At 40.1% G+C, this 12,040-nt stretch overlaps 1 protein-coding gene across 3 annotated transcripts in view; it reads right to left on the reverse strand.

Moving 5' to 3' along the window:
- Positions 1 to 12,040, reverse strand: part of ADAMTS6 (ADAM metallopeptidase with thrombospondin type 1 motif 6) — a 272,216-nt gene that overhangs the window by 246,165 nt on the left and 14,011 nt on the right. For all 3 annotated transcript variants that reach the window (XM_040421333.1, XM_040421334.1, XM_040421332.1), the window contains exon 2: positions 240 to 732. In XM_040421333.1, the coding sequence (XP_040277267.1) occupies positions 240 to 336 (97 nt within the window). In that variant the 5' untranslated portion in view covers positions 337 to 732. The remainder of the gene's footprint in view (positions 1 to 239; positions 733 to 12,040) is intronic.

The following is a 12,040-nucleotide window of genomic DNA, read 5'->3' on the forward strand; positions in this document are numbered from 1 at the left end:
CAAAGCAAATGAATCAATCATGGACAAGGGAGTTATCAAAAAAGTGCTAAATAAAAAAAAAAATTATTAGCAATCTTCATTTGAACACACAGTCTATCATAGTTGTTTTAGGGATCTCAGTGAAACATTTTACAATTGGGCCTAAGATGCAAAGCTATACAATAAATTAACCCAGTGCTCTGAAAATAATTCTACAACATACACAGTTTACTAGTTGATATGTATAAGTGAAACCCTACCTTGAGAATTAAAGGAGAGTCTGTTGTCCCTGTGAGATTCCGATGAAACCATGACAAGGCCCAATATCCAGGTCAACGTCTTCCACAAAAGTTCCATAATTTAGAAGGACAAAAACGGGAACCTCTTTTCCTTTGTTTCTTTTTGGTCTCTCTTTTCCTTTTCAGGCTACCTCTGTCCTACAGAATCAGCTGTACTCCAGAACGACAACATAACAAGTCCATGTACTCCTCCTTCCTCCCAAGCCACCACCTTGATGAGTGGCTTCTCCAAGAATATTGAAAGGGAAGATTACTTTTTCCCAAAGGCTCTTCTCCTGAGCTTTGTCCCGTCTTGCTTGCCCATGTTCATTTGCTCAATCCAGTTAAAAAGAACAAAACGCAAAAGAAAAAAAGAAAAAAAGTTGGAACCTTTGGAAGCACACATAAAACGGTCCTACACCCACCTTCTCAAGTATCAAATGGGAAATTTAATCAACTTGGGCCATTTCTGTACCTGCAAATAAAAGAAAATATATAAGTCACAGCATCTGTTGCATCTTCAACTCCAGCTGGGAGAAGGTAAGCCAACTCTAAAGACCCGTGTGTCAGAATGATCAAGTCTCGGTGGTCATAGTTTATGTTACAAAATATGGGGTAATTCAATTAAACCAGTGTTGTTTTTCATAGCCTAAATAAACATCTCAAAGACTAAACATAATAGGCTAACCTAAATAATGTGTCGAGGCCAGACGGCTCATTTTTCATTAGCTGCAAAAGGAAAATTATATAATCCACTTTTCCTTTTTTTATGAAAAGGAAAGATATCTGATTACACAACATGATAAAAAGTGAAACAGTACTCTGAACGGAGAAAGGAAGGATTAAGATTTTCAAATCTTTCTATTATTTTTAATGATGTAAATTCCTGTGTTGGCTACAGTTTTTTCTTTTTTGCCTTTTGTTAAATCTAAACGCACACTATCATGAACTGTGAAGCAGAAATCTCTTACATTACACAGGGATCGTGTAATGTCAGCAAATAAATCACATTCGCAGTTGTTCAGAGGACAGACCTGATTTTAAAAGGCAGCAAAAGTACTGGACGGGCATGAAAAAGGTCAGACGTGGGTCAAGTCCAAAAAGGCAAACCATAGGTAGATGTAAAAATACACATTGTTAAAAGCCAAAAAGACAATAAGAGGAATGCATACTCATTGGCCCCAGAATTCTGGAAGAAAGAAAATTTTACAAATTTTGATGCATGTCATTTTGTGGCTTTTTTTGTGATTTTATGCAACTATCGAAAAGGAGGTGGAAGCATGGACTAGCTATATTATTAGGTGTACTCCATTAATGGAGACTTTTAAATGTCAAAGAACAAAAAATGCACAATCTTACTCCAGTAGGGGGTGTGGCATAAAAAAACTGGAGTAAAAGAGAAATGAAGGTTATAAATGTGGAGTGTGCTATGGTTATGTAAGTGATTTCAACGTAAAACATAACCTCAGTTTCCTCAGTACTGGGTAGCCAGTGAAGTGACCAGCAAAAAAGTGAGGGATGGGATGGCCACAGCATCCATTATTTGTCGAGATAAAAGAGGATGTTTTCAATGCAGAAAGTCTCAATGTTTTGGATTAGGATTAAAGGGGTTTTCTAGTTAATTAATACTGATTACCTATCCTCAAGGATCGGTTAACAATATAGGATCAGTGGGGGTCCATTTATCAAGCAAAGCACCATCCATTGGATAATGTGCTGGGTATGACAGCTTACCAAAAAGCTGTGGCCTCTACAAACAGCTAATCGGGGGAAGGGGGGCAGGAATTGAACCCCCACCGATCTGATATTGATGACCTATCCTGAGGATAGGCCATCAATGTCAAAATCTTGGATAACCCCTTTGAGGCAAACCCTTGACTGATATGAGGACCATGCTAAAGTTGCACAAGGGGAAGTAACAGGATTTAGAGATGTTCTGTCTGTAAGGAATAAAGGACAAAGCTGAGACAAGAACGACTACAAGGTAAAGTAAGAAAAATAATAAAGCCATGAAAAAATGATGGGAACAAATATGAAAAAGTAAAAGAATGAAGGCAAACTGGTCACTACTATCCAAATTTTTAGGTTATTCTCAGAAACCCATGAGGAGATTGTGGAGAGGAAAATAGAAATCACCTCCAGAACAAGGGACGTATTGATCATGGGAGAATGCAGGAGAACAAACGGAAAATATAAATTTGTAGACTTTGGCCCTGTAAGCCAAAATCAGTACTGGGCAAAGGGTTTAAGCATAACAGGTCCCATACCTATAGGATTAAAACTGAAGACTATGACTACCCTTGGGCGATACACTCTAGATTTTCCATGCATACAGAAAAGACAGTGTATTACAGTAGCAGCAAAGTGGATGAGATTTTTAAAAACCTCATCTGCAGAAAGTATCCACAATGAAGTCCGCACATAACATATAATGACTTACGCATTTTAAATGTGCAGCGCGTCAACTGAGGCAGCAGATTTTGCAATGTGTAGGATGAAATCCATAGCAAATGTGCAAGTAACTCAGGCGGATTTTGTTGCGCCCTTTGCTTTGATCCAAGGAGCTGTTTCCACATTAAATTACGTCCCACGTGGACGAACTCTTAGAAGCAGCAAGCCTGAGTGAATGCACACTTCACTGGTCTCATCCAAGACACTGAAAGCAGTTAAGTATATCTGACACTATCTCTGTCAATATTGCATGGCACAACAGTACAGCACAAGCTTATCATATCCAAGGAAAATTGGAGATTACTATTGTATCCAAATCAGAGTAATTACCTCACACTTGCTCTGAGGGGCTACGGCCTTTGCACATTGAGATACGAAAAGGACTCCTGCGTGTTTTACAGATGACCTGGCTTCTTTTTTCTCCTCCCATTAGCTGCACAACATCAGAACCTTTTAAATGATGGATGATTTAATAAAGGACAGTAGTCCTCTCACGAGCAAGCAAGTGCAACTTTCAGCTATGTCTTGAAATGACTCCAGATTCCAATTAACTTATTCCCTTTACAGACTGCTTTCTTCTCTAATGCATGTGGTCATTCCTAGAAGTTCCTCCTGATTAAACAAAGCAGTCGAATTCAAAACCATAATCCTAAGCCCTTGACATGATTGACATGGTATCTAAGATCAGTTTGATATGCTTAGCAGTGCTGGAATCTAACAATCTTTGCGCCCAGCTACAGAAGAAGTGAATTAACTTTTAGTGTCCTCTTGTTGAGACAGGTTTTGGATTCCGTCATCAATCCTTTAATTTCAAGACGGGAAAGAAAACTATTCCCTTATGTACAAGGGAGAGAGACCTCGCTGGGTTGATCACGATACAATGAGCCTTCACAGACAGTCTGGCCTATTTTCATGGCACATAATATAACTTTAAGATCCATGGGGTGAATACCACGATGTGTATCCTGCATCACAATATTTTGACTCTATACCAGGCCAAACAACAAGAGCATGACTTCCAAAGCACAATGAGACAATCAGAACATATCCAAAACATCATCTATTCATGATGCCAAATTAAAAGAGCAGTATGATATATAAGGGTCTCCTAACAATCTTTTGATTGTATTCTCAGAAACAGCTTGAATATAATGAAAAGATGAGAAGCTTTACTCTCCAGCAGTTTTGTAGGGAATTAAAAAAAAGGAATATTTATAGGGGTTGTTCAGGTTTTAATTACCGATGGCCTTTCCTTTGGACAGGTCATCAAGATCAGATCAGTGGGGGTCTGACACCAGAAACCCTCTTAATCAGAGGAACTCAGCAGATGCCGATGCCAGAAATAGGACAGAGGGCTGAGGTGGAAGAACCACTCCGTCCTCTGCGTAGCGGCCATGCCTGGTTACTGCAGCTTAGCTCGGGTGTCGATTACCAGCCTATAAACCTAATCATGAATGAAAATTGCTCCATTTCCTCAAAATGGTGGGTAGCTTTCAGATAAAAGAGGGGTTTTATCTTGTAGGACCACAATATAAGTTTAGATATGGGTGGTTGCTTGCAAGGTCCCCAATCCCTACACTATTGAGCTGCTTTAGTCTCCTAACTTCAGAGCTGACATGGGCAAGATAAGGTGGTCGATGGTGAATTTCTGACAAACTGTAGGACTGTAAATTTAGGAAATCCAAGAATACATTGTAGGACAATGGAAAGCTAAATAAGCTCCTCCATGAAGGACTCAACTCACTGGCCAAAAAAAAAAAGTTCTCACCTATCATTTAAAGGAGTATTTCCATATAGGACATTTTTGGTAAATCGACAGAATATGCCATAAATGTTTGATAGGTGCGGGTACTACCTCTGGGATCCACTCTTACCTCAAGAACGCCAGTTCTCGATTGACAGCAGGGCCCCATTATTGACAACAGAGCGTGTCCCATGGGTAGGATCTGCACCTATTGGACATCTATGGCATATGCATTGATTTGCCATAAGTGTTCAGATGGGAATATCGCTTTAAAGCGGCAAACGGTAAAATGTAGGACACATTTTCTGTTGTAGGTCACAGAGTGTAAGGCATGTAGAGTTCAGTGATGATGTTCTTAAAGAAGAATGAAGTGCTGCTAGGAAAGGATGAACGGACCTTAAGTGCAAAATGGTGCGTCACAATTAAAAACAGATCTATCTGAACGGTGATCCATAAGTAAACATCTCATAAATTAATTAAGGAGTTGCACAAAAGAGACCTAATAAAAGATAATAACCAGCAGAACATACAGATGTGCACCACATTTACTTGTCCACCCAATGCAGACACAGGGTGCACCATCCCCAGTAGGAACGGATCACTATAAAAGTATGTCATGCATTTCCCTTTTACCTGCCTCTTATTAAGAAATCTGTGAGAATTTAAGGGCTTTCAACAAAGACACACAGGTACCTTCTTAGAATAAGTTTTTTTTCCAGGGATCAGAGGACATCACTGGGAGAAGCTGCAAATAATATGGTCTCATTTAGTTCAAAAGAAGAGGGGACTCATTTCAGCAGCTTTTCACTGTCTTGGAGTTTGTAGCCTGGCATACCTCCCTCTATGACATCTGTTCCCCAATAGAGTATTTAGAAAGGGTTTCCCCAGATGAAACAAGTTCTTTGAAAGGATACTCCCATCAAGAAGGCTTATGGTATCTTCTCAGGGCATACTCTAAGCAACGTGTGAGACTCACCTCTGGAATCCTCATTTAATGAGGACCCCAGTGCCCCAATTAAAAGAGGAAGACAGCAGGAACTAAAATCAATGCTTGCTGTGCTCTTTCCTGAACTCCCATTGAATGGTAACAGTAGGTGGCTCGCTCATTCTCATGACAGATGAGATATGCTATAAATGTCTAAGATGGGAATTCCTCTTTATGGTAACCATAAATAACTGAGAATTAATTATCATACCCAACTGGCTCAACTAAAGGCTAAAGATATTTCTAGGTAGGAGGAAGATGGGAGTTGGGAACCTTTTCGGTCCTCCAATGCAGTACAGTATACACCAAAGAAAAGGACAGGTCAAGACAATCTCACAGAGTCAATCATCTTTTCCTCTGAGGGCCCATTAACAAGTGCCTATCAATTATATAGAATATTATAGCTAGTTACTAAATCATTAGAACTGCGCATGCCCTGTTTACACGGAGAGACGTGCTGACCATAAGCAATACTTTTTATGACCACTGTAAGAAACATAGAATGTGTCGGCAGATAAGAACCATTTGGCCCATCTAGTCTGCCCAATATACTGAATACTATGAATAGCCCTTGTCCCTATGTTATATGAAGGATGGCCTTATGCCTATCCCATGCATGCTTAAACTCCTTCACTGTATTTGCAGCTACCACTTCTGCAGGAAGGCTATTCCATGCATCCACTACTCTCTCAGTAAAGTAATACTTCCTGATATTACTTATAAACCTTTGCCCCTCTAATTTAAAACTATGTCCTCTTGTAGCAGTTTTTCTTCTTTTAAATATTCTCTCCTCTTTTACCTTGTTAAGGTCCTGTAGCAGTTTTTCTTCTTTTAAATATTCTCTCCTCTTTTACATGTTAAGGTCCTTTAATCTTTCCTGGTAAGTTTTATCCTGAAATCCATGTACTAGTTTAGTAGCTCTTCTCTGAACTCTCTCCAAAGTATCAATATCCTTTTGGAGATATGGTCTCCAGTACTGAGCACAATGCTCCAAATGAGGTCTCACTATTGCTCTGTAGAGCGGCATGAGCACCTCCCTCTTTCTACTGGTAATGCCTCTCCCTATACACCCAAGCATTCTGCTAGCATTTCCTGCTGCTATATGACACTGTCTGCCTACCTTTAAGTCTTCTGAAATAATGACCCCTAAATCCCTTTCCTCAGAAAGATATTGAGGTTAGGACTGTATCACTGATTGTATATTCTGCTCTTGGGTTTTTACGCCCCAGGTGCATTATCTTGCACTTATCAACATTAAATCTTAGTTGCCAGATTTTTGACTATGCCTCTAGTTTTCCTAAATCCTTTTCCATTTGGTGTATCCCTCCAGGAACATCAACCCTGTTACAAATCTTTGTGTCATCAGCAAAAAGACACACCTTACCATCGAGGCCTTCTGCAATTTAGCTGATAAAGATATTAAACAATATGGGTCCCAGAACAGATCCCTGAGGTACCCCACTGGTAACAAGACCATGGTCTGAATATACTCCATTGACAACAACCCTCTGTTGTCTGTACCTCAGCCACTGCCTAATCCATTCAACAATATGGGAGTCCAAGCACAAAGACTGCAATTTATTGATAAGCCTTCTATGTGGGACAGTATCAAAAGCCTTACTAAAGTCTAGATAAGCGATGTCTACTGCACCTCCGCCATCTATTATTTTAGTCACCCAATAAAAAATAAAAAAAAATAAGATTTGTTAGACATGATCTCCCTAAAGTAAACCCATGCTGTTTTTCATCTTTCAATCCATGGGATTTTAGATGTTCCACAATCCTCTCCTTAAGTATATAGTTTCCATTAATTTCCCCACTATTGATGTCAGGCTTACTGGCCTATAGTTGCCCGATTCCTCCCTACTACCTTTCTTGTGAATGGGCACAACATTTGCTAATTTACAATCTTCTGGGACGACTCCTGTTACCAGTGATTGGTTAAATAAATCTGTTAATGGTTTTGATAGTTCATCGCTAAGCTTTTTTAATAGCTTTAGGTGTATCCTATCAGGCCCCTGTGACTTATTTGTATTCATTTTAGACAGCTGACTTAGAACCTCTTCCTCTGTAAAGACACATGCATCAAAAGATTTATTAGTCTTCCTTCCTAACTGAGGATCTTTTCCTTCATTTTCCTTTGTAAAAACTTAACTGAAGTATTCATTGAGACAGTCAGCTAGTTCTTTATCTTCTTCCATATACCTTCCTTCTTTTGTCTTTAATTTGGTAATTCCTTGTTTTAGTTTCCTTTTTTCATTTATGTATCTGAAGAATGTCTTATCGCCTTTTTTCACTGACTGAGCTAATTTCTATTCTGCCTGTGCTTTAGAAGCTCTTATAACTTATTTGGCCTCTCTCTGCCTAATCTTATAAATTTGCCTGTCATCCTCGTTTCGTTTTTTTTTATAATTACTAAATGCTATCTTTTTCTTTTTAATGATTTTGGCCACTTCTGCTGAGTACCACAGTGGTCTCTTCCTTTTTTTGCTTTTACTGACAAGCCTAATGCAATTATCTGTTGCCTTCAATAGTGCCACTTTTAAGTAGTCCCATTTCTCCTGGACTCCATTGAAACTGTTCCAATCTGATAGGGACTCGTATACCACTAATCTAATTTTAGAAAAGTCAGTTTTTCTAAAATCTAAAACTTTTGTTTTTGTGTGGTGTTTACTGTACTTATAGTAAACCACACTGACTAGTAATCACTAGATCCCAAGCTTTCCCCTACAGTAATTCCCATTTGTGAATACTAAATCTAAAATGGCCTCCTTACGGGTTGGCTCCTCAACTACTTGCTGTAGAGATCATTCCAGTAGGGAATTTAGAATATCTGAACTCCTGGCAGAACTAGCTATTTTGGTTTTCCAGTTTACTTCAGGAAGATTAAAGTCTCCCATAATGATAACTTCCCCTTTCAATGTCATTTTAGCTATTTCCTCAACTAGTAGATCATCTAATTCTTTGACTTGGCTAGGTGGTCTATATATCACACCTTCACCATTTACCTTATGATTATCAAGCTGCAAGGTAACCCAAACTGACTCTAAATTGGTCTCGCTAACTTGTATTAAATTCGATTTTATGCTATCTTTCACATACAGGGCCACCCCTCCCCCTTTCTTGCCTTCTCGGTCTTTCCTATATAGAGAGAACCCTGGTATTGTTATATCCCAGTCATTATTCCCATTGAACAATGTCTCAGTAACAGCCACTAAATCTATATTCTCAGATGCCATTATAGACTCAAGTTCATTGATCTTATTCCCTAAACTGCGAGCATTTGTAGACAAGACTCTGAGCTTGTCTTTCTTAACCTATGTGCTACTGGCATTGTTCCGGGGGACAGTCGGACTGCTGGATTATCACTCTTTTACAAGGAATCATCGTGGATGATAGGTATGTGTCACAGAGGTTCCTGGCCTTGGTGGACTAAGAGCCAGTTTTCATGTGTCAGAAGCAATTGCTGTGTGACACCTTGCTATCTAGTATGGCTGTAAATAGCTGATCCGGGACGGCTTTTATTGGGAGTAGTCAAAGTGCTGGGTGGGTGACTACTCCCCACGGTCCAGGCCGGGTTTTGACAGGCCTATAAAAAAACAGCCAGCAGTGTCAGGTGGGTGGATTACTCCTCTCTGACACTGGAGCTGTGTGAAACTCTGCTGAGATCGGAGGCCTGTGTGTGGGCTGAAAGCTGAAGACAGTGTGTCGGGCGAGCAGGCAGCCTAAAGCCTGCAGGTGGACTTTCTGAGGCTGAGCATTCAGCCGGGTGTGGATTAAACACCCAGGATCAAAGGTGAATGTTTTTCTGTATGAACTGTTTTGGGTGTGAACTAACACCAATACTGAAAATGGACTGTCATACTGTGAACCTGCAACTAGTGTGAATAAACACTGCACTTTTTGAGTTACAAACATGTCTTTGCCTCTATACTGCACCCGCTTGTCCTGTCTACCAGAGCGAATCTTCACACTACATAAAAAATGTGACCAAAGACTAGTGTTGAACAAACTTGTGTTTTCAAGTTCAGTGTACAAGGTTCGGGTTATCCAAGAATCCCGTTATGGATTCCGCTACCACGGACCATAACAGAATTCTATGACGGCATACACCACAGAAGCCTATAAGAGGCATTCCGTCATAACAGAAGTCTATGCTGGCCTTAGACTTCTATTATGAAGCACTTCTATTATGACGTAGCACGTCAGCCTTAGTGCATGGATTTGTGTGCGGAATATCTGCAACATAGGTCATGTACATTGTATTCAATGACCATTTGAAATTCTCATGCACACTATGCAGATTTTTTCCACACGGATTTTGACCTACGGTGCGGATTTTAAAATCCGCAGCATGTGAATTTATTTTAATTTATCCTGTCTGGATTTTCTCCATTTCATTTCAATGGGGACAGGAAAATCCGCACCAAATCCACACCAAGTGATGTGGATTGACCACACGGATTTCCCTGCGAAAGCTTGCAGATTTCAGTGCGGATTGTGCGCACATAAATTCTTAACATGTGCATTTACCCATAGTGTTAATGATAGATGACGTCAAGAGGGCAGGGACAAAAACGGTTTCTTCCTGATAATTGCCTGCTGGTCAGACATCTGCATTCACAAACAACAATCATTTCCTCAGTGTGGGGTTAAGCGATTTCTATTGCGATAATCATTGTTGACCAGAAACAATGATTTTGGAAATAAGTGTTCCATTCCTCTGCAGCGCCTCAACAGGGAAAATAATACAATGCCCATGAAATCAGTGTGCTGTCCATGTATTGCAGACACTCTTTGTAGCTCTTTTCTGCTCTTGCTAACATATAAGACACCTAATCTAATACCATGAGGCAACTATACTGCAATATATAAGTCACATGATAGACTAATGAGCACATTTTGACTCCTACAGCGTAATTGCAATCTGTGACCCGCACCCTGTGTTTACATCCTGGCTTATCCTGGGAAGTGTCTGTAGCACAGATCCAAGCCTGCTTGAAGTCCTGCTGATAAAACCCCACCCTAAGACATCACTTCTACAGGACAGGGTCCAAGAGAATGAGCAGAACACCAACCCCAGAGGCAAGGTTTATGACGTCGTGTCGACAGGGCAAAGCCTTACAAGCCTTGCTACACCGCAGATAACCTAAAAGTATTCAAAACCACACATAGATAAATACAAAAATAACATCTTTATTAGTCAATACAACAAACAGAGGCAAACCCCAAAGCAGAGGTAATATGTGGCAATAAATATTTCATAGGTATATAACCATAACTTGAGACATATTGTATCACCAGTTAATCCAACACAGAAAGTACTGATCAATGAGATAAAATACAGTAACACTAGTGTGGGGATACCAGGTATTGATAGTGGGGTGACAATAAACATAAATCATCTACCACATAAATGGATCATCCCTTATCCGAGGAAAAATTTGCCTTTGCAACTCAATGTGAACAGCAAAATTCACTGTGTGAAAAAATGGGTATAGCAGGGTATATGTGGTGGCATGGCCGACACCGAACACAGCCGACAACCAACCACACCCTGAGAATAAATACAAGAGGCAAAATACCTGTAATAATGAATACCAACCAGTTTGGGGAGAGCCGAAAGCCCGACGTACGTTTCGATAGGTGCGCTTCTTTCAGGGGGTGTGTCTTGCCATTTCCTAAACCTACCTATATATACTTCACTCAATCAATCCACACCCAACAGATATCCAATGGGCTTATCCCACCTCATCACACGGCGCCGAGCTGGACATTGGTATTAGGGAAGTAACCCAAACCCCGCCCCGTGATATCACATGATCACCAAGGTGCTAGAGAAAACAAAATACGAGCCAGAAGTCACATGGAGAGGTCACATGACTAAGCATGTGGCCCCGTTTGACCAGCCCACCAGCTCCATTGCATGACATGTACAAAAAACTGCACATAGAATACCACGCACAGAGACAATATACTATGTAGTCACTCTGAGATATATAAAACATGTGCACCTCCGCAAACTGAACGTTGGTATTAGGGAAGTAACCCAAACCCCGCCCCGTAATATCACATGATCATTCACATGAGATTAACAAAATACGAGCCAGAAGTCACATGGAGACGTCACATGGCCAAGCATGTGACCCCATTCGACCAGCCCACACACTCTATCACATGATTTGCATAAAAAACAAATACACTGCAGATGTAGACGTAATGTCATCAGAATAGGGAACCAACACAGTAGAAAATGTCATGTGACCCACAATGTAGTGCAGGAAACGGCAATACAGATAAACCAGCACTATTAGTAAGCAATAACATGTTGTTTCTTGTCAATTGATCCTAAAATTTGCAAAACCGCAATAATCTTTCAACTAACATGGTATTAACAATGGGTTTTCTGAAACCAAGAACCCCTTTAAGGCATTTCAATATAAATTGTGCTCTAATTTATTATTGTTTAACCAAATATACAACGTTCATCCACTCATAAATTCAATCAATCTCTTACCTCCATGCATACATCCTGAGTGGCTAGACTGAACGTCTGAAGAATGCCTTCTTTGTGTATCCATTCTGCAGCAGTCACCTCACACT

This window comes from Bufo bufo, chromosome 2 (genome assembly GCF_905171765.1).
Source record: "Bufo bufo chromosome 2, aBufBuf1.1, whole genome shotgun sequence".
NCBI classification, from domain to species: domain Eukaryota; kingdom Metazoa; phylum Chordata; class Amphibia; order Anura; family Bufonidae; genus Bufo; species Bufo bufo.